Below are 23,017 nucleotides of genomic sequence, written 5' to 3' on the forward strand. Positions count from 1 at the left end.
TTATTGCTGCATAATATAGTGCACAGCAATCTTCATTTTCCAAAAATAATCTCACTACTAATCCACTAAACTATATTGAACTACAAAAGAGACTTCCATAGAACTGGTGTTTGCTAATATAAAGTTAAAACATGGCTTGAGGAAGAGCAAGTGCCTTATTGTTTTTACATGAATTCTATTAGTGTACTGCATTTACAACCAACAATAAGTAACTCAAATTCAAATATTCATATAGTTTGATATTCTATATAGTCTAAAAACATACATTTATGGCATAAAAACGGTCTATAACTATGAATGCATCTTGTACTGTACATGTGACCTGGGTAGATGCCTGTGTGGTAGGCCTACTGACAGTTCAAACAAAAGGCAAATATTTGAGTAATGTTGTATCTTTGATTTGTTTTAATCACTTTATTAGAATGGTACAAAACAATGTTGATACAAAGAAATATAATGAGAACATGTACATGTAAAATCAGTATGCAGCGAGTTCACCAAAAAATGCCTATCTGCAAGTACGACTGGCTACAACTGATTCCACATGGGGGTGAATTACAAGTTTACAATAAGCTGCTATTTGACATTATACTGTATAGAGTGAAATACATTGAAAAAATAATAGCAATTAAAGCCAGCCATTACACTAAAGGTGACTTAAGGTAAATTATTTAGCACGAGTTGTATGATAAACCATGCTATTTACAATTTCATATCAAGTTCATGTTTTTGGATAAGTGACATCAACGAAGACTATTGATCATGGCCTTCACAATCACTTTTTTGGGGCAATTCATATTGCTAATCAAAATGCAGACACGTAAACACACAATCACTTAAGAAAAGAACAGCTTTCACATCCACTTACAGGAAAATAAATCATCCATGGTCATTACAATATACAGTACAATTCAAGTCGGACAAAATATACAGTTCTTTTTGGTTGACGTCAGGTTTAAAGAAAGCAATCTGTAAAAGAAAGAGAGACCAAGCCAGTTTACAATATGTCATAAATTATTTTTGTATTACTTGAACATAGTTGACTTCAAGTCCAGAGAATTAAGACATGGAAATTAAACACTGAAATGCTTTTTCAGAGGACAGAGGGGTCATTTCCAGGCACAATGGCTTATAGACACAATGGCTTATTTCATCTATATACAACGTTTTTGACTATTCACTTTTATTCAAAAGGGCATGTTTCACATTTCAGGAACAAGTATTCCCTCCAAAATTGCGAATATGTGGTGTAAGTGAAAGTGTAGTTGCATCCGGTCTTATAGCAGACAGTTAGAACTGCAGCTGTGAAGGAGTTGGGGGGTAAATGCCACAACATGAACCCCTTTTTAACTATTCATATTCTCTGGACAGTTGGGAGAGAAAACAGGTTCCACATCTGTCTCACACGAGAGACATGAGAGGCAGAGAGAGGGGGGCTGAGAGGGAGAAAGCAAGAGAGGCGCTCGAGGCTACTGGATACTTGAGCCGCTATAATGGCGTCTCCTATGAGAAAACATCTGTGAATTTCCTCAGTGATCTACAACAAAGTGTAACTCAGAGCAGTCACTCAGCAGACCTTTGAAGTTGCTCTCTGACAGAAAGCTGCCATTGTTCACAGCCCCCAACATAGAAGAGCTCCAACTTTGGTCTCACTAATATTCAAGATTTTCCCTGCAATGCGATACAACTCTCGTTTCTCCCCCAACCTATGAAGCAGAGGATCTCTGCATTTTCAAAAGCAAAGCCATGGCAATGTGCAGGCTGGCCCGAGGTCAAGGAAGGAGGGACAGGTCATTTCACCTACTCAGCCCACCCTGCGTGGGGTAATCCAGCCCTCCCATAATAATTCTCAGGGTCACAGCCTGATCTGCCAGGAAAGATGAGGAACAGAGATATCATATCAGGAGGCAATTAGGCTGAGTGATATGCCAGCCAGGGACAAGAGCACATCTTGCAGACGAACTTACTGCATGTGAAAGTTCCCACTACTCAGATATGAGCAGATTGACATGTGGTCAAGCCAATACAACATGTAGAAAGACTAGCTTGTCTAACTAATGTAGAAACATTGTGTAATGCTCTTACTTATATACAGTACCATTCAAAAGTTTGGACACACCACCTCATTCAAGGTTATTTCTTTATTGTTACTATTTTCTATGTTGTAGAATAATAGTGAAGACATCAAAACTATGAAATAACACATATGGAATCATGTAGTAACCAAAAAAGTGTTAAACAAATCAAAATACATTTTATATTTGAGATTCTTCAAAGTAGCCACCCTTTGCCTTAATGACAGCTTTGCACACTCTTGGCATTATATCAACCAGCTTCATGAGGTATTCACCTGGAATGCATTTCAATGAACAAGTGTGCCTTGTTAAAATTTAATTTTTGGAATTTCTTTCCTTCTTAATGCATTTGAGCTAGTTGTGTTGTGACACGGTAGGGGTGGTATACAAAAGAAACCCCTATTTGGTAAAAGACCAAGTCCATATTAAGGCAAGAACAGCTCAAATAAGCAAAGAAAAATGACAGTGAATCATCATTTTAAGACATGAAGGTCAGCCAAAACGGAACATTTCAAGAACTTTTAAAGTTTCCTCAAGTGCAGTCGCAAAAATCATCAAGTGCTATGATGAAACTGGCTCTCATGAGGACTGCCACAGGAAAGGAAGACCCAGAATTACATTTGCTGCAGAGGATAAGTTCATTAGAGTTACCAGTCTCAGAAATTGCAGCCCAAATAAATGCACAGAGTTCAAGTAACAGACACATGTCAACATCAACTGTTCAGAGGAGACCGCGTGAATCAGGTCTTCATGGTCAAATTGCTGTAAAGAAACCACTACTAAAGGACACCAGTAAGAAGAAGAGACTTGCTTGGGCCAAGAAACATGAACAACGGACATTAGACCAGTGGAAATCTGTCCTTTAGTCTGATGAGTCCAAATTTGAGATTTCTGGATGCAACCGCCATGTCTTTGAGATGCAGAGTAGGTGAACAGAGGATCTCCGCTTGTGTAGTTCCCACCGTGAAGCATGGAGGAGGAGGTGTTATGGTGTGGGGGTGCTTTGCTGGTGACACGGTCTGTGATTTATTTAGAATTCAAGGCACACTTAACGAGCATGGCTACCACAGCGTTTTGCAGCGATACACCATCCCATCTAATTTGTGCTTAGGAAGACTATCATTTGTTTTCAACAAGACAATGACACAACACATCACCTGTGTAAGGCTGTGTAAGGGCTACTTGACCAAGAAGGAGAGTGATGGAGTGCTGCATCAGATAACCTGGCCTCCACAATCACCCGTCCTCAATCCAATTGAGATGGTTTGGGATGAGTTGGACCGCGGAGTGAAGGAAAAGCAGCCAACAAGTGCTCAGGATATGTAGGAACTCCTTCAAGACTGTTGAAAAAGTATTCCAGGTGAAGCTGGTTGAGAGAATGCCAAGAGTGTGCATCAAGGCAAATGGTGACTACTTCGAAGAATCTCAAATATAAAATATATTTTGATTTGTTTAACACTTTTTTTTGGTTACTACATGATTACATACGTGTAATTTCTCCGTTTTGTTGTCTTCAAAATAATTCTACAATGTAGAAAATAAAAAATAAATAATAAAAGAAAAACCCTGGCATGAGTAGGTTTCTCCAAACCTACTGGTACTGTATATGTGTTATACTATATCTTGTGTCATAAGAAGTGCACATTTTTTCTTATAAAAGCCTACATTTCAACCAGTCAAGTCACGGATGCATCGGATGAGAATGTGATCTATAGTAAAATCAGGTTGTTTCATGAAGCACCAGGTGATAGGATCCTATTTCTCTTGGCGGTGGCAGAAAGACACATTTCCCCATTTTGCCTCCCAAACTACAACAAGGCCGCAGTGATTCTCACACCGTTTCCCGCCAAGAGTTTATTCTATGGCAGCTGGTCACACCATCTGGGCGAGCAGTGCCGAGGCAAAACAAAACAGGTTACACCTTTGGCCATGCCAAGTCTGCTTGTGCCCCCGTTCAGTCCACAAACTGAGAGGCTAATCAGAATTTCATGCTCTGATTTGTCAAGCCCCATTCCAACACAACAACTTTTTAGGTAAACACATTTTGTAGGATACAGGATGAATGTGGTTTCCTCACGCTGTTTTGTATATTCCATTGCTAGCTTAAAACCCCTTACACTCGTGAGAATTGGCCTATATGGATAGGGCTAAATTGAAATGTTAATTACAGAAGAAATATAAAAATCATATGCATAAACATGGTTGCAATTAAATGGGAACAGTTTGGAGATTATGGGAAAACTATTAGACTAAAGGTGAGGACACAACAGCTCACCCGAGACAAGACTGATTCCAAACATTACATTGTTGATTTTATGTGCATTTTACATGTACTGTACGTTTTGTTGCATTTGTTAATAACGAAAACTGAAAATACTCTAGATACATCCAGTAACACTATAAGAATATTATTGGATAATTTGGGGTAGGTGCAACATAAGAGAAAAAAATGATAAGGGTTTGAGTGAGAGGTGAAACGGGGGTTTCCAAGTGGCCACACAACTCTCCAAAGTGTACACATCTCCAAAGTTATTTCAAAACATTCTTATGACTCAAAGAAGAGTCTTCAACTATGAGGTGCTTTTTTTGTGTGGGGGGGGGGGGCTCTCCTAGCTGTGCCGTTGAGGAACTAGAGCAAGCACACTTGTAGTTGTTTTGTTTGGAACAGCCCTGCATCTCCGCCTACACGCAATTACTGTTGTTGTTTTAAGCAATCCAAAAACAGTCCATTATAACCCGCAATCTGGGTCAGGTGGGCATAATTTGAAAGCTTGTTCCTTTTGCCAACATGACTAGCTAAATGATCAAATATGATTTTACATTGTTAGGCTTTCACAAGGCAATTCAGAGAAGCAGATTTTGGTGCGCATAGAATGACGTCATGAGTGCATGCAGATACGTGGGCCGCGGCAAATTTTCTTCACATTACAGCAAACATAGGCTCATTCTGTTCAGGACAGCCCAGGGTATAACGCCATGTCATCTTTTACATCAAACATAATGATCATAAATGTTGACACTGTTTTACATGAGTTTTATGATATGGAAATGGGAAGTGAACGTTTGGACGTGTTTGGATCGCTTATATGACATCAAAGCGGTATTTATTATAATCCTCAACGTCTCATGTTTTAAAATACATATAGTCCTCAAAATGTACAGCATTTCCCCAACTAAGACAACAAAACATTTGCAAATGTTGCCCAATTAGCAGGAGGATGGCTCTCAAGTTAACAACAGCTGTCAGTCAAAACCCATACTGGGCTGTGAAGCGGAGACCCTGAGCTCTGACATCATGTATAGCCTGTTACTGTGTAGCCACTGCTTTCCAATTCAGGCGCTTATCAGTGCTAGAATCTGCCATTTTCAACCTGTATACAGGTACAAATGTAGAGGGCACGTTTCTCAAATAAAGGTCTTCTGAGGAGAACCGGTTATTAGCTACCCAAATTACAGGGGAAAACTTTCCAGGAAAGGTCCTCTCTATCCCATCATGCATACATTTTCTATTCATGCATTTTCTATTCATGCAAATGTGAGCATCTCAACTGTGCATAGAATGCCCTCAACAAATTGCAGGTGTGAGGAAACTGAAACAAAAGCCACTGTAACCCTAATGGCATCCCTTGTCATTAAGATGCCTTTGATGTGCGTACTCAACAGACTCTTTTATCTCCTTCTTCCCTCTATCCCTCTTTACTCTGTATTCTCTCTCCCTGGCTCAACCAGTTTCTTTATTAATGCACTCTTCAGGGAATGTTCTTTTGCACAGAACCCTCAACACATCTGACATCTGTTTGACATTCATGCCTGCCCATTTCTTCAATCATTAGCTTGCTAAGAGCATCATAGAGTACGGTAAGACTTTAACGCACCTGTTCAGCCCACAATGCACCCCCACCCCACCAAAGTAGAAGAAAACAATATCACCAAAAAACACACTAAAAATGACAAATTAAAAGCCCTGACATAAGCCGTAACTTAAGATAGAAATGCATGATCATATTCAAATTATTACCATATGTCTACTTGGGTCCCTGTTGAAATTCTTTAATGCAAAGCTAAACATCTGTATATCAAAAGCACATAAACTTAATTAAAACAGAGTGTGTCTGCAAAGACTGCTGAAGAAACATTGATATTCAAAAACTCTCCCTTTGAACTCAAAGGATATAGAAACAGGACAATGTTGGCTTAATCGTGTTTGCTCTTTGAAGTAAGACATCACTATTAGTAAGACATCACTATTAGGAGAAAAGGTAAACGTGCCTGCTGTGGAAAATAAAAGCTTTTCATAATTTGTAAAGGCTGTAGCTTGAGATATCAGATAGGTGGTGGTAGTATGATACTTAGCTGATATGAATGTTTCTAGGCTGGCTGTAGGTTTAAAAAAAACAACTTTATTTAATTAGGCAAGTCAGTTAAGAACAAATTGTTATTTACAGCCAAACCCTAACCCGACGCTGGGACAATTGTGCGCCGCCCTATGGGACTCCCAATCACGGCCAGTTGTGATACAGCCTGGAATCGAAACAGGGTCTGTAGTGACGCATCTAGTACTGAGATGCAGTGTCTTAGACCACCGCGCCACTAAGGAGCACTGTGTTTGGAGCAAATAGTTAAAATGGCAAGAATAACATCAGTGGAAATGTTAACCACATTAAAGGAATCCTCTGTTCCACCAGATGCAGGCAGATTTAACGATGGAAAAACAAAAGGGAGCTGGGTTTTATGAAGAGGTAATAAACAAAACAGGTGGCAGATCTCAAGCCTTTACCTGTCACACACACACACACACACACACACACACACACACACACACACACACACACACACACACACACACACACACACACACACACACACACACACACACACACACACACACACACTCTGGTTGGTGTCCACCTCTCCGTCCAACACCGCCACGGCTACTTTGGCAGGCATATTCTAAGAACAAACGGTGTAACATCGTTTACCATACGACACATAATCAAGTACCCAAGCTTGTTACATCCACAGCTCACCTCCTCTCATATGCTCAGGCAGACAATCAGCCAGGGACTTGATTTGGCAGAGAGAAAGAGGGAAAGTAACACCCACTTACAGCACCATATGTTACCACAGTCCAACCTTGTTATTAAAACTAGTAAGCCTATTTGAAATTCCTCTCCATGGTTAAACAGGGCCAAAATAATCAAGGGAGCATGATCACACTTAATTGATTCAGTGTACTTTTAAGACGATCTATTGGGTGCTGTGGTGACCTATTTCAGCCGGTCTTCAGAGGAACAAAATATCCCCAGTAAGGGGGTAATGCACAACTAGTATTATAATTACTGCTGGATCCGTTGCTGCACAACCGGAGGTGAAGTGCTTTTGAACTAACTGCACAATCGCCAAAGCCACATTATACTGAGGCCAATGATTCTTGGGGTATTTTTCTTGCAATTTCCATATGAAATACTCTCAGCGCAGTGTTGAAATGTAAAATTACTAAGGCACAAGGTGAGACCCAGATGCAGACACAGGAGGCAGATGGTTGGAGTCTTACAACGTAATCCAAAGGGTTAGGCAAGAGAATGGTCATAGACAGTCAAAAAGGTCAAAACCAGATTAGAGTCCAGGAGGTACAGAGTGGCAGATAGGCTCGTGGTCAAGGCAGGCAGAATGGTCAGGCAGGCGGGTACAGACTCCAGAAACAGGCAAGGGTCAAAACCGGGAGGACTAGAAAAAGGAGAATAGCAAAAGGAGTATAGGAAAAACATGCTGGTTGACTTGACTAAACATACAAGACAAACTGGTAGAGAGAGACAGGAAACACGGGGATAAATATACTGTGGAAAATAAGCGACGCCTAGAAGGGGTGGAGACAATCACAGGAACAGGTGAAACCGATCAGGGCATGACAATACCCCCCCCCCCAAGGTCTTGGTTGGTCCGCTCCGACTGACCGTTAGATTGGGGATGGAATCCGGATGACAGGCTGGCCGGCGACCCAATAAGGTTGCAGAATGCCTTCCAGAATTGAGATGTGAACTGAGGACCCCGATTGGAGACCATGTCTACCGGGAGTCCATAGATCCGGAATACATGCTACACCATAAGCTGGGCCATCTCCTTGGCCGAAGGTAGTTTGGGGAGAGGGATGAAATGGGCAGTTTTGGAGAACCAATCGACTACCATCAGGTTTGACAGTGTTGCCATCATATGGAGGGAGACCAGTGACAAAGTCCAGAGATATATGAGACCAGGGACGAAGAGGGACCGGTAGTGACTGAAGGAAGCCAGAAGGAGCTTGCCGTGGAGTCTTATTCTGAGCACACATTGTACATGCTGCGACGAATGCAGAGACATCAGGAACCATTGTGGGCCACCAGAAACGTTGTCGGAGGAAGGCTAGTGTACGACGGGACCCTGGATGACAGGTCAGCCTGGAGGAATGAGCCCATTACAGGACCCGGGACCGGACAGGATTAGGGACACACAGCCGGTTAGCCGGGTCCCCTTCAGGTCCAGGCTGGGAGAGTTGTGCCTCGCGGACCAGGTTCTCAATACCCCAATCCGCAGTGGCAGCAAGGCATGAGGTAGGGAGAATGGTTTCAGAGGTCGAGGGTGTGGCAGAGGAACTGTATAGGCGGGAGAGGGCATCAGGCTTCACATTCTTTGACCCTGGGCGGTAGGAGATGGTGAAGTTAAATCTGGTGAACAGGAGGTCCCACCGGGCCTGCGTGGAGTTGAGGCGCTTGGCTGTATGGAGATATTCCAAGTTTTTATAGTTGGTCAGGACCAGGAATGGCTGTTCTGCTCCTTCCAGCCAGTGCCTCCACTCTTCCAACGCCATCTTCACCACCAGCAGTTCTCGGTTGCCAACATCGTAGTTCGTTTCAGCAGGGTTGAGACGATGGGACAGGAAGGCACAGGGATGAAGCTTCTGGTCCTGGGCAGATTGCTGGGACAGGATGGCCCCCACTCCAACATCCGAAGCATCCACTTCCACCATAAATTCCGCGAGGCGTCCGGATGGATGAGGATGGGTGCTGTTGTGAACCGATGCTTCAGGTCCACAAAGACATTGTTGAAATACGTTGAACAGTATCTTGGGAGAGGTGAGTGCCGAGAGGCGGGCCACCAGTGTGCTGTAGTCCCGAATGAAACGGCAGTAGAAGTTTGCAAACCCAAGAAACCATTGCAACTGCACCCTGGACGTTGGTTGAGGCCAATCCACCACTGCTTTCACCTTCCTAGGATCCATCTGAAGATTGCACTCAGCAATGACATATCTCAGTAAGGTGATTGCAGAGCGGTGGAACTCACACTTCTCGGCTTTCACGAACAGTTGGTTCTCCAGGAGGAGCTGAAGGACCTGTCTGACATGAAGAACATGCTCTTGTGCAGATCGGGGAAAAAATGGATGTCGTCAAGGTACACAAATCGGTTTCGCATGTCCTGGAAAACAGCGGGGGAGCTGGTGAGTCCAAATGGCAAGACCTGGTACTCATAATGTCCACTGGCTGTGTTGGCGGCAGTCTTCCACTCATCCCCCCTGCGTTTCCGAACCAGGTGGTAGGCATTTTGAAGGTCCAACTTGGAAAATATGGTGGCCCCCTGGAGAGGTTCAAACGCCGAGGAGAGGTCGGGGGTAACGACTCTTGATAGTAATGTCATTAAGTCCACGGTAGTCAATGCACGGATGCAGGGTCTTGTCCTTCTTCTCCACAAAGAAAAACCCCGCGCTCAGCAGGAGATGCAGATGGATGGACGGCCCCAGTGGCCAGGGACTCCTCCATATCTTTGGTGTCTGGTCCAGACAGAGAATACAATCGACCCCGAGGTGGTGTAGTGCCTGGGAGAAGATCAATGGCACAATCATAAGGACGGTGCGGGGGAAGGGAAGTAGCATGTGTCTTACTGAACACTTCCAGGAGGTCATGGTATTCTGTGGGGATAGCAGAGACATCCGCAGTCTTGCTAACATCCTGAGGAAGACGACTTGAGGATGGCTGTGCTGCTTGAAGGTAGTGGGAATGGCAAAATGGGCTCCAACCCAGGATGGAGCTTGTGGTCCAATCAATCATCGGATTGTGCTTTTGAAGCCAGGAAAATCCCAATACAACCGGAACATGGGGAGATGCAATGAGGAGGAACTGTATTGTCTCACTGTGGCTACCAGAAACCCATAATTGAATGGGCACAGTACTATGAGGACTTCCCCTATAGAGCGACCGTACAGTGCCCTAGCGTCCATTGGCACAGAGAGCGGCTGAGTGGGAATACCAAGCTCCGAAGCTATCGTGGCATCCATAAAACTTTCATCAGCCCCAGAGTCAATGAGCACTCAGAGAGACTTAGATTGGTCTCCCCACAGCACAAGAGCAAAAAGAGGGGTGTGCGGGTGATGGGAATTAGGGAACTCCCAGTCTGACTCACCATAGTACTGGTACCCACTAGAGACAAGAGTTTCCTAATAGGGCAGGTATCTATAAAATGTCCTGCCCCTCCAGAGTACTGACAACAGTTATTATTCATCTTTTGTGATCGTTCCCCAACTGACAACCTAGCTCTTTCCAATTGCATAGGCTCAGGAGTATCCAACTCAACCGTCGTAGATTCCCGAGGGGGCTCAGGTGGCTTCGAATCTTGCTGCCTTCGGAAACTTGCGAATTTCCTTGGAGATGAACGCGCCATAGCGGGTGCACAAGTGTGCCCGAGACTAGACCTCCTATCACACTTACGTTCCCTTAGACGTCCATCAATTTTAATGGTAAGGGCGATAAGGGAATCGAGTTCCATCGGCAATTCCCGAGCAGCTAGCTCATCCTTTACCTCCTCAGATAATCCGAACAAAAAAGTATTGAAAAGAGACTCCAGATTCCAGGCACTCTTGGCGGCCAACGTGCGAAAATCAACCGCGTAGTCTGCCACACTATGGGAGTTTTGACATAAGTCAAGCAGTTTACTGGCCACCATTCTCCCGGAAACCAGAGACTCAAATACCTTTCTCACTTCTGCCATGAATTCCTCCAGATGACCACAAATGGCAGATTGTTGCTCCCAAACTGCCGTAGACCAGGAGAGCTGCCCTTCCCGACATCAGCGTAATAATATACTCTATATTCAATCTGTCTGAAGGAAACGAAGATGGCTGTAGCTCAAAAATAAGCGAGCACTGAGAAAGAAAACCCTGGCAGGTACCAGGATTCCCCGAATATCACTCCCGAGGAGGTAAGCGGGGTTCTCGGGGACCCGGGATAGGCTGTACAAACTCACCACAGATAGGGTAAAAATTACTGGGTGATTTAAGTTTTTCAGAGGAGGCAGGCAGCCTCTGAGATAACTCCCTGAATTGCTCCATAATAGCCTTTAACCCATGGTTGTGGCGTTCCGTCAAGGACCTGAGCCCTTTCAAAAGGCCCTGTACCAACTCCTCATGTCTCCTAATGGTGGCTCCCTGCAGTGAGACAACATGGCGGAGCTGGTCCAAGTCTGCTGGGTCTGTCATGGCCAGTTCGTACTATCAAGGCACAAGGCGAGACTCAAATGCAGACACAGGAGGCAGATGGTTGGAGTCTTACAATGTTTAATAATCCAAAGGGGTAGGCAAGAGATTGGTCATGGACAGGCAAAAAGGTCAAAACCAGATCAGAGTCCAGGAGGTACAAAGTGGCAGACAGGCTCGTGGTCAAGGCAGGCAGAATTGTCTAGCAGGCAGACTCCAGAAACAGGCAAGGGTGAAAACCGGGAGGACTAGAAAAAGGAAAATAGCAAAAGGAGTACGGGAAGTACACGCTGGTTGACTTGACTAAACATACAAGACGAACTGGCACAGGGAGACAGGAAACATAGGGATAAATACACTGGGGAAAATAAGTGACACCTGGAGGGGGTGGAGACAATCACAGGAACAGGTGAAACAGATCAGGGCGTGACAAAAATACTGTAATACAATGTACCAATATTTCTTAAATAATAAAATAAAAAATGTAATAAATAATATCAACTATTAATTTTAATGTCAGTATTTGTGGTCAAATTATATCAGAGATTGAGTCTCAGACTTAGTACACTGTTGTACATTCCCTTACTTTGACATACTTCATTCAGCCAAAGTTTCAATCTAAAAGGGCATCTCATTTGTAACTTCTCTGGTAGAAGAGATTTACAAATCGAATCAAAAAGTATGTTTCTTTCTTTGACATTAGAGGAACTAAGCAGATCTTATTGGTACTTGAAATTTGGTCCGACAAGAGTAAACTCTTTTCTATAGCTGCCACTCATGAAGACTGGATTCTGACTTATTAATAGCCAATAATCTTTCAATTCATTATTTAAGCAGGCATGAATAACATTATTATTCAAATAAGAATTTGTTCTTAACTGACTTGCCTAGTAAAATAACGGTAAAATTAAAATGAAATTAAATAGTATGTCTCACAATGTGAAAGAAAGACACAGCTAACTGTTAAACGTTAGATAATCCTACAAAACCTGAATGCAACTCGACTTAGTTCTGACCCTCACGGTATGTATCTTCCTCACCGATGGCCACCTAAAGCTTCTGATACCAGAGTAAACCCTGTACTGTCTGTGGATGGTCCTGCTATCTAGACAGAGCTCTAATGTTTCCCCCGCTGAGTACAAGGGATCTTCAGTCATACCACCCTACTCTTCCTATTAAGATCAGAATCTCAGCTTGGGCCCTGGGGTGTCAACAAAAGGAGATGCAGTAAATGATATGCAAATCAGGAGGGAAAAAAGCACTACAGATCAACTTGCCAGCCCTGCATTTCCGACACATCTTAAAAGGAAATTTCTATACTTTGGGTGAAATTCAGAGTTACGACTAGCTCTCTGTTTGCTTTTAGACAGGAAATGTTTTAGAGGTTCTAGTACACAGCACTCACTCCTTGGTATAATGATAATCACATATCGCAACCATCATTGAAAAATTCACTGCAAAATTGGTCAAAGTATAACTGACTTTTCACGTGATATCTCTATGCTCTCAATGCAGCTTTTCAGCAAGGAGACTTGAACTGTAACACATACTTTATTATACCACAGTGAACAGAGAATTGATTCAGTGACCATTAAATGTTTACAACTTGATGAACACTGCACTGACTGAGGATGATGGGCACCTGTCTTGTTCTCAGAGTCTGGTTCCATGCCAGATTTCCATCTGAGCTCTAATTTGGCCCGAGCTTGCTGTTAATGGAGTCTTGGTCTATTGTGAAACGTTCAGTGACAATGAAACTTTATAGAAAAAAAACATGATTCAATATATATATTTCTCTACCACAAAACAGCAGTGTCATTTTCATGTACCATTTGTCAGGATTTTGAAAGACAAATATTTTTCCTAAGATGAGTCTCTTGTGTGAACCAGATAGAAAAACAAGCCTGAAGATGATTGAACGACACCATAACTAATCCCTACATTACTGGAGCCTATCTGCCTAAATTGAGAGGTGTGTGGGGGAGGTGGCAATGTACAAGGAACTGCTAATGAAAACATGGTAGCAGAACTATATTCAACAATCTTAACTGTGGCGTTTGTGTTCATCCAAATACACACATACAAGGGGAGCATCATTAGTAATTATTTGAAACTAATAGACAATTACTCTGGTCTCTTGTACATCACTGGCCCTTGTTATACATGGTGCATATGGAGGAAATGTTATTTCAGTATGTGTCTGGCTAGTGCTCTTTGACTCGTACCGGTTGACAGGGGTTGTAAGACTCAGCTCTGACTGACGAGTGGCCCTCTTGACAGGGTGGGAGGGGGCCCGGTCAAATAGTCCTCCTCAGGGATTGATTCCACCGTTGACAATAATTTGTAGTACTCATCCTCTCCATCCAGTACTTTGATTTGGCTGTGATGTTCAAGACAGGGAGGGTATGAGGGAAAATAGACTGCTCTTCTAAAATGCCTCTGACCAGAAAAAGCAGAACATTTCACTTAAATAAGAGCAATGATATCTAACAAAGATAAGGCAGTGAGGAGTTAACCTGGTAGACTATAAACCAGGCTTTCATTTACAAATACAAGTCAGAACATCAACAATTAAAATTAGCATGCTGACAAAGCCTTAATATGTAGCCCTCTCTACTGACACAAAGGAGCTTGTAAAAAGCTGTTATTTTCAGCACTCCATTTACATGATAGGAAAACAAAATCCATTTCTGGATTCTTCTATTCCACAAAGGGCCTGCTCTGTTTAGAGTTGCTGTAAGTAGGAAAGCAGTTATTTACCCAAGTTTTCTCGGCTTCCTCTTGCTCCCCTGGTAATCCAGAGTTCTCTGTGGAAAGGGCCAAGAGCACAGTCAAAAAGATGAGCAGAGAGTCATTCATTTTTAATTCAAAGTGATTTTGTGTTGAATGCGAGCAGATGCTGATAATATCAGAAGCATAATTTTTTGGGATCAAAGGGCTCAAGTGAGCCTGATGAAGCATGCATCTTGCTCAGCTTTGATAAACCACATCAATTATTCACCGTGAAGGCAGACATCCTGACATGAAAGCAACAGATAAAGAACATAAGCACATGTTCAAGACAAGAGGCAGAGACGCGTGGGGGTGGGGCTCGAGGGTCTGGCACAGGTAGATTTAATTGTATTATCATCTGGAACCAAAGTCAGACAAAGGACTTTATCGCCACTTTGAACTCACATTTAGCTGGTTGTAATAGAGACTGTCTTCAGGGCTGTTCAGCAGTTTGGGCTGCTGGCCCCGCCGGCGAGGGGTTCGCTGCTGCAGCTTGAGCACTGGACCTGCAACAGAGACAAATCACTGAGAAACAGCACAGTAACAACACTCCAGCACTGATACACAGTGTGGTAACAGCCCCAATGGATAACCACTACACACTGAGATGCATTCAGATTGCACTGGAACAAAACACAATGAGGTAACAAACCTCACAACAAATGATAAAGGCATAAAAATCATAAAAGCTGTAAAAGACGAGGTGAAAAGCAAATATTCCCACAGTCATGTCAATGGGGTTTATTCCCCTCTATGGGACTCGAGGAAAACCAAGCTCTCAGAGCTAACTATGCCAATATGGCATGAGCAGATCAATGACTCAAATTCAGATCCACTTCTTGAAGCAGAAGACTGTAGCCTTGCCAATTTCATGTTGTTTTCTTTTCATGTTCAAAGGCGCATGATTGTTACTATTTATTATTCATAATGGTGATATAACATGGTAGGCTTTTGCAATAGATAATGACCCAGCTTACACAATCACCTGATCAATCAAGCATAAGACAATTTAAATATTTTCTACAACTCTATGACCAAGTTTCAAGATTTCAGAGTTGGAAACAAAAAAAATAAGTGTTTTAAAACTCAGACACCTTTACAACGAAGCATCTATTTTTAATGCCAGACAGCGTTTCATCTTCTACCCTTCGTTTTGGGTGAGACAGGACATTCCTTCATCATCTCCTGTTACTTCAGCTTCCCAACCTTGACTAAAGCTGCATTTACTTTTTGCAGCTTAACACTACTTTGTACTCACTTTGAACAGACCTCATCACATCTCAATCCTATACATCAAAGCTCAAGAGTTTTTTCCTCCGCTCCTTCTGCTTTCTTGATGTTATTCAAACCAGCGTAGATTTACTAAATTCACACAACCTTGAAAATGCCCATGGAGATGCTGTCATTTCTATGTCTGCACTTCTAATGTAGATATTTTGTTTATCAGGGAGCAGTCAGAAAGATCTCTTGTCCCAAAGAGTCAGGGCACAACTTCTCTCCAATGCTGTTGTTTATAGATATATAAACAGGGTGGAGAGAATCAACCTTCATTAAAAACAAAACGTAAGGTTCCTTGCGTAACCCCGGTTCTCTGATATTATGAGCGAGATATCTCACATGGAGGTTCGCTAGGACCGCCTACTCTCTTGGAAGTACCTATCAAAAGCGTCTGTTGGAGACAGACAGGTAGAGTGGAGGATGAGGGGAGACCCTCTCTTCCATTAAAGGAGCCACTTTCCCGCCCTCTGGTTCTTCTCAAGCATGTTTCTCTTCCTCACGCTCATGCGAGCAGGGGAATGTGGTGAGATATCTCACTCATAATATCAGAGAACTGGGGTTAAGCAAGTAACCTTAAGTTCTCTTTCAATTATTAGTTTTGATATCTTACATGTGGGTATTCCCGTATCACAAAACATGCTCGCCGATGCCAGGGTAGTCACAACATCAGCATCTCTCGGTGGTGCCGAAAAGGTGCAGAGACAACCCAATGGAGAAAAACCTCATAACAAAGTAAGGGGAAGCCCAATATAAGATGCATACAATCTCAGTTGAATGAGAAATGCCCCAAAAACAGAGGATGCTCTCTTTACTAGCGAGCCTTTCCAGGCCCCTTCGAAGGCTTTCACCCTCGCTTTGTAAATAAATGTTATGGTCCCCATGATCCAGCAGGATATCATTGAAAAGGGAACAGCGTTGCCCAATGAGCGAAGAGCATGACACCCTTGCCCGAGCACTCCTACAATCCACGTTAATGAGAACTGCACGTACTGGACGACGACTAGGGCGCCCTTCTAGGGAAGGCAATACGTGAAAAGCCATAGGCTCCAAGGTGCAACAATGGGGAAAAAAGTCCTGCAAAGCGCATAGGACCATGGAAACGGAGTGTAGGGAGGAACAATCTGCCTTGTCACAACTTCTCCATGACAAAAACGCACCAACTGTAAAACAGAGAGCATACAAAATGGGCTGGCACTCTTTTCCAGGAGTTGCGGGCCTGTCTCTTTCCTTTTTTCATTCTCTCTCATTGGCTATGCCCCGAAGACTAAAGCATCTGAGTTCACTAGGGCAGGGGTTCCCAAACCTTTTCACTCGGGGCCCCCTTCCAGCATTGGGGAACATCCCGCGCCCACGCGCCACGTCTATTTCTTATATATATATATATATTTTGTTTTAATTTTATTATTATCAATTTATTCCACCCCTTTTTTTCTCCCCAATTTCGTGGTATCCAATTGGTAGTAGTTACAGTCTTTTCTCATCGCTGCAACTCCCGTATGAGAGGCGAAGGTCGAGAGCCATTCTATTACGGGTGTGTACGGGAGGCGAAGTCAGGTGCAGGAGAGCAGAGTAGAGTTAACAGGCGCACTTTTATTCCGGTCAATAAATAAGCACAAAATGACATCAAAGTGCCCAAAACACAGAACATGAACAAAAGTCTAGCACGTGAACATACCACATAACAATAAACAATTACACACAAAGACATGGAGGGGAACAGAGGACTAAATACGTGCAGTGTGATTAGATACTGATTAGATACTGAAACCAGACAAAACAAATAGACATATGAAAAATGGAGCGGCGATGGCTCGAAAGCCAGTGACGTCAATCGCCGAACACCGCCCGAACAAGGAAAGGAGCCAACTTCAATGGAAGTCGTGACACATGCGTCCTCCGAAACACAACCCAACCAAGCTGCACTGCTTCTTGACACAATGCCAATCCAACCCGGAAGCCAGCCAAGACAAGGATATCCCTGGCGGCCAAACCCTCCCTATCCCGGACGATTCTGCATCTTTGTTGCATTCTTCACATATGATTTGGCACAGTATTTGCAAATGTACACAGCTTTTCCTTCTACATTAGCTGCCGTGAAATGTCTCCACACATCAGATAGCACCCGTGGCATTTTCCTGTAAAGACTAGAACAAAATAAAAAAAATGACATTCGTACAGATAAATTAGTTAAGCAGTTTGATTAAACAACTCCTTTGTAAGATAAATGTAAGATAAATGTAAGATAAATAAATTTCAAATGAAACATGTATGGAAACAGGTGAATTAACACTCAGTTAGCAGGCTCAAGCAAGCTAAAACCCATATGTTAGCAAAAACTAACTAGCAGAAATTGTTAACAAGTTAAAATTATTTAAACACACTTTGCTGTAGGCTGCTATTTATTAGTAAACAAAAAATCATGTATGTCACCCCACCCAGTACTGTAATCAAAACTTACCAGAAAGCATGTAGTCCTTGGCTCAGACAGTGTAGTTGTGTGGGCTCAATAGTGCAACATCTTGAGAATCAGCTGTACATGTGATGGAAAAGTGCACTGCACATGTGATGGAAGAATGCACTGTGCTTGCAGAGGGTTGCAAATCCATTGAATTGGGGATAGTTTAACCAAAATATGCCACAAGACCTAGAATTGCCTTATGTGTATCCCACAAAAAAGGTTCACTCTTATAAGCTAACTTTTTTGATGAATTTAAGCAAAATTCCTCAAATTCCAGGGCTTAACTTCCCATGGAAAATTTCCAGAAATTTCCAGGAAAGTTTCTGAACCTTTGTAACTCTAGTCTGGATAGATGCGGGAAGCGAGCTCTCTCAGAACAGAGCAGCCAGTGCCATGAAGGAAGATGTCAGGTAATATAGCCAGAGGAAGAAGGAAACACCTGCAGCGCAGTATTCCTTATACTTGGCAGTAGGACAGCTACATAACTGGTATGTCTTGGCCCTGCTCCATGGGTGGTCAAGAGTTGTTAACCAGCTACTCACTCCCCTAAGATGGGAAGTCAGAGCAAGCAGTGACCCGGTTGCATGAACCAATCGCAGTGGACTCGGGAGTACCCTTTTCATTCAGAGAGTAAAGTAAGGAATTACTAAACTGACTGTTCTCTAGCTCAATGGAGAGTGTTCTTCATAACAGAGCCAAGTCGTCTTTGCCAAACAGAGGAAAAAAACACCCCTCAGTATCCGTGGTGGAAAAAGTACCCAATTGTCATACTTGAGTAAAAGGAAATATACCTTAATAGAAAATATATCAAGTAAAAGTGAAAGTCACCCAGTAAAATACTACTTGAGTAAAAGTATTTGGCTTTAAATATACTGTCGGTATCAAAAGTAAATGTAATTTCTAAAATATACTTAAGTATCAAAAAAGTATAAATAATTTCAAATTCCTTATATTAAGCAAACCAGACTGCACGATTATTATTATTTTAATTTTTTTGTGGGTAGTGAGTCCGCCAGATCAGAGGCAGTAGAGACGACCATTATTTAACTCGGCAAGTCAGTTAAGAACAAATTCTTATTTTCAATGACAGACTAGGAACAGTGGGTTAACTGCCTGTTCAGGGGCAGAACGACTGTAACGTTTTTCTTCCATTGAAGGAGAGGAGGACCAAAATGCAGCGTGGTTAGAGTTCAACATGTTTAATAAAGATCATACACGAGAACACTACAAAATAACAAATGTGAAAACCAAAACAGTCCTATCTGGTGCAATGACACGAAGATAGAAGACAACCACCCACAAAGTACCCACAGAATATGGCTGCCTAAATATGGTTCCCAATCAGAGACAACGATAGACAGCTGCCTCTAATTGAGAACCAATCTAGGCAACCATAGACTTACAAACAACCTAGAAAGGAAACAGCCCCATAAACATACAAAAACCCCTAGACCAGGGAAACACATAAATCCCCCATGTCACACCCTGACCTAACCAAAATAATAAAGAAAACAAAGATTACTTAAGGCCAGGGAGTGACAACAGCAGATTTGTACCTTGTCAGCTTAGGGATTTGAACTTGCAACCTTTCGGTTACAAGTCCACTGCTCTAACCACTAGGGTACCTGCCACCCAAATGTTCAATTGATAAGTGTGCAAAATTGACTATTTTCCTTTCCTGCTAAGAATTCAAAATGTAACGAGTACTTTTGTGTGTCAAGGAAAATGTATGGAGTAAAAAGTACTTTATTTCTTTAGGAATGCAGTGAAGTAAACGTAAAAGTCCAAAAAATATTTTTTATTTATTTCACCTTTATTTAACCAGGTGAGCTAGTTGAGAACAAGTTCTCATTTGCAACTGCGACCTGGCCAAGATAAAACATAGCAGTTCAACACATACAACAACACAGAGTTACACATGGAATGAACAAAACATACAGTCAATAATAGAGTAGAAAAAAGAAAACAAAGTCTATATACAATGAGTGCAAATTAGGTCAAACAAGGGAGTTAAGGTAATAAATAGGCCATGGTGGCGAAGTAATCACAATATGGCAATTAAACACTGGAATGGTAGATGTGCAAAAGATGGATGTGCAAGTAGAGATACTGTGGTGCAAAAAGGAGAAAAATAAATAAATACAGTATGGGGATGAGGTAGATAGATGGGCTGTATACAGATGGGCTATTAACAGGTGCAGATGGGCTATCTGTGAGCTGCTCTGACAGCTGGTTCTTAAAGCTAGTGAGGGAGATGGGAATCTCCAGCTTTAGTGATTTTTGCAGTTCGTTCCAGTCAGTGGCAGCAGAGAACTGGAAGAAAAGGCGACCAAAGGAGGAATTGGCTTTGGGGGTGACCAGTGAGATATACCTGCTGGAGCGCGTGCTACGAGTGGGTGCTGCTATGGTGACCAGCGAGCTGAGATAGGGCGGGGCTTTACCAAGCAGAGACTTGTAGATAACCTGTAGCCAGTGGGTTTGGCGACGAGTATGAAGCGAGGGCCAGCCTACGAGAGCGTATAGGTCGCAGTGGTGAGTAGTATATGGGGCTTTGATGGCAAAACGGGTGGCACTGTGGTAGACTACATCCAGTTTGCTGAGTAGAGTGTTGGAGGCTACTTTATAGATGACATCGCCGAAGTCAAGGATCGGAAGGATGGTCAGTTTTACGAGGGTATGTTTGGCAGCATGAGTGAAGGAAGCTTTGTTGCGAAATAGGAAGCCGATTCTAGATTTCATTTTTGATTGGAGATGCTTAATGTGAGTCTGGAAGGAGAGTTTACAGTCTAGCCAGACACCTAGGTATTTGTATTTATCCACGTATTCTAAGTCAGAGCCTTCCAGAGTAGTGATACTGGATGGGCGGGCAGGTGCAGGCAATGTTCAGTTGAATAGCATGCATTTATTTTTATTTGCGTTTAAGAGCAGTTGGAGGCCACAGAAGGAAAGTTGTATGGCATTGAAGCCCGTCTGGAGGTTAGTTAACACAGCGTCCAAAGAAGGGCCAGAAGTATACAGAATGGTGTCGTCTGCGTAGAGGTGGATCAGAGAATCACCAGCAGCAAGAACGACATCATTGATGTATACAGAGAAGAGAATCGGCCCGAGAATTGAACCCTGTGGCACCCCCATAGAGACTGCCAGAGGTCCGGAAAGAGATATTGTCTCTAGAAATAGCATTTAAACCAGGTGATGTCACTGCGTGTGTGGGAGGTGGAACTAAATTGTTAGCCGAGGCGTGTTGAGCAGTGCTAGAGGCTCTACAGTGAAATAAAACAATAGTTACAAACCAGAACAGCAATCGGCACGGCATGGTGACGTTAGGGAAAGGCATGCGTAGCCGGGTGATCATACAAGTCCAGTGCGTGGCTTCAGGCAGCTAGCGGCACGGGGCTAGCAGGCTAACAGAAAGGCCTTAGAGAGATGATGCGACGGAGGAAAGTCTGTTGTGGCCCCCTCGTGCAGTTACATCAGCGGACGGATCAGCAGAGCTCTGTGTGGTAAACCAGGCCAATTGGTAAAATATGTATAGTGGAAGAAATATGTCCGAAGGGCTTATATAGTAAAATAAAATACAGATACCACAAAAAACTACTTAAGTAGTACTTTAAATAACTTTTTTACTTAAGTACACCATCCTTAGCTGCCAGGGCTGCGCCCTAGGTTGGCCGTGATAGCAGTCAGTGATCACAAGACTCGAGAGCCTTCTGGGCATGTTCCTTAGCCAAACAATTGATGCATAGAGGGTGGGAATCTTTCCCAGCAATCATGGAGCTGCAAGCACAAGACCGTGGGGGTTCAAGTGCTAGGATTGTCCCGGGGCGGGATAGCAGTCACCATTGCGAGGGAAAAGGCTTGTTAGGGGGACCAAGCAATGCCTGTTGCAAGAACAACGTGTAGACGACGTAGGCTAGCAAGTTTGAAGTCCTGCAGCTTATGGCTAGCAAATAGTATCTTATATAAATGGGGTACCAAGCTAGCTAGTTATGAGCCTTGCCTCTAAGCAAGCCAACCTCACTAGCATACCCTACCAGCAACACGATAGCACTGCTAGCTCTGTTCTCTTGTCTAGGTTAACCTACAGTGCCTTCAGAAAGTATTCATACTCCTTGACTTTATGCAGGTTCTGTTGTGCTACAGCCTGAATTCAAAATTGATAAAACATTTTTTTTTCTCTCACCAATCTTCACACAATATCCCATAGCGACAAAATGAAAACATGTTTTTAGACATTTTTGCAAATTTATTGAAAAATAACTACAGAAATTCAAATTTACATAAGTATTCACACCCCTGAATACTTGTTAGAATCACCTTTGGCAGCGATTACAACTGTAAGTCTATTCTGTACAGGCTTCCTTCTTTTCACTCTGTCAAATAGGTTAGTATTGTGGAGTAAATACAATGTTGTTGATCTATCCTCAGTTCTCTCCTATCACAGCCATTAAACTCCGTAACTGTTTTAGTCACCAATGGCTTCATGGTGAAATCCCCGAGCAGTTTCCTTTTTCTCCGACAACTGAATTGGGAAGAACCCTGTATTTTGTAGTGACTGGGTGTGTTGATACACAATCCAAAGTGTGATTAATAACTTCCCCATGCTCAAAGGGATATTCAGTGTCTGCTTGATTTTTTCTTTTTTACCCATCTACTAATAGGTGCCCGCTCTTCTTTGAGAGGCATTGGAAAACAGAGATGAGGTAGTCATGAAAAAATCATGTTAAACACTACTCTGCACACAGAGTGAGTCCATGCAACTTATTATGCATCTTGTTAAGCACATTTTTACTGCTGAACTTATTTAGGACGCATAACAAACGGGTTTGGATACTTATTGACTCAAGACATTACAGCTTTTCATGTTTCATTGTAAAAATGTCTAAAAACATAATTCCATTTTGATATTATGGGGTATTATGTCATATGGCCAGCGAC

General features: G+C 42.7%; 1 protein-coding gene across 3 annotated transcripts in view; it reads right to left on the bottom strand.

The window, feature by feature from the left end:
* Window positions 1-382: 382 nt before the first annotated feature.
* Window positions 383-23,017, bottom strand: part of myo3b (myosin IIIB) — a 106,091-nt gene continuing 83,456 nt past the window's right edge. For all 3 annotated transcript variants that reach the window (XM_064944796.1, XM_064944795.1, XM_064944797.1), the window contains 4 exons: window positions 14,752-14,852; window positions 14,335-14,381; window positions 13,800-13,954; window positions 383-969 (listed from right to left, as the gene is read on the bottom strand). In XM_064944796.1, coding sequence (XP_064800868.1) covers window positions 13,822-13,954; window positions 14,335-14,381; window positions 14,752-14,852 — 281 coding nt within the window. In that variant the 3' untranslated portion in view covers window positions 383-969; window positions 13,800-13,821. The remainder of the gene's footprint in view (window positions 970-13,799; window positions 13,955-14,334; window positions 14,382-14,751; window positions 14,853-23,017) is intronic.

This window comes from Oncorhynchus masou, chromosome 29 (genome assembly GCF_036934945.1).
Source record: "Oncorhynchus masou masou isolate Uvic2021 chromosome 29, UVic_Omas_1.1, whole genome shotgun sequence".
In the NCBI taxonomy this organism is placed as follows: Eukaryota; Metazoa; Chordata; class Actinopteri; order Salmoniformes; family Salmonidae; genus Oncorhynchus; species Oncorhynchus masou.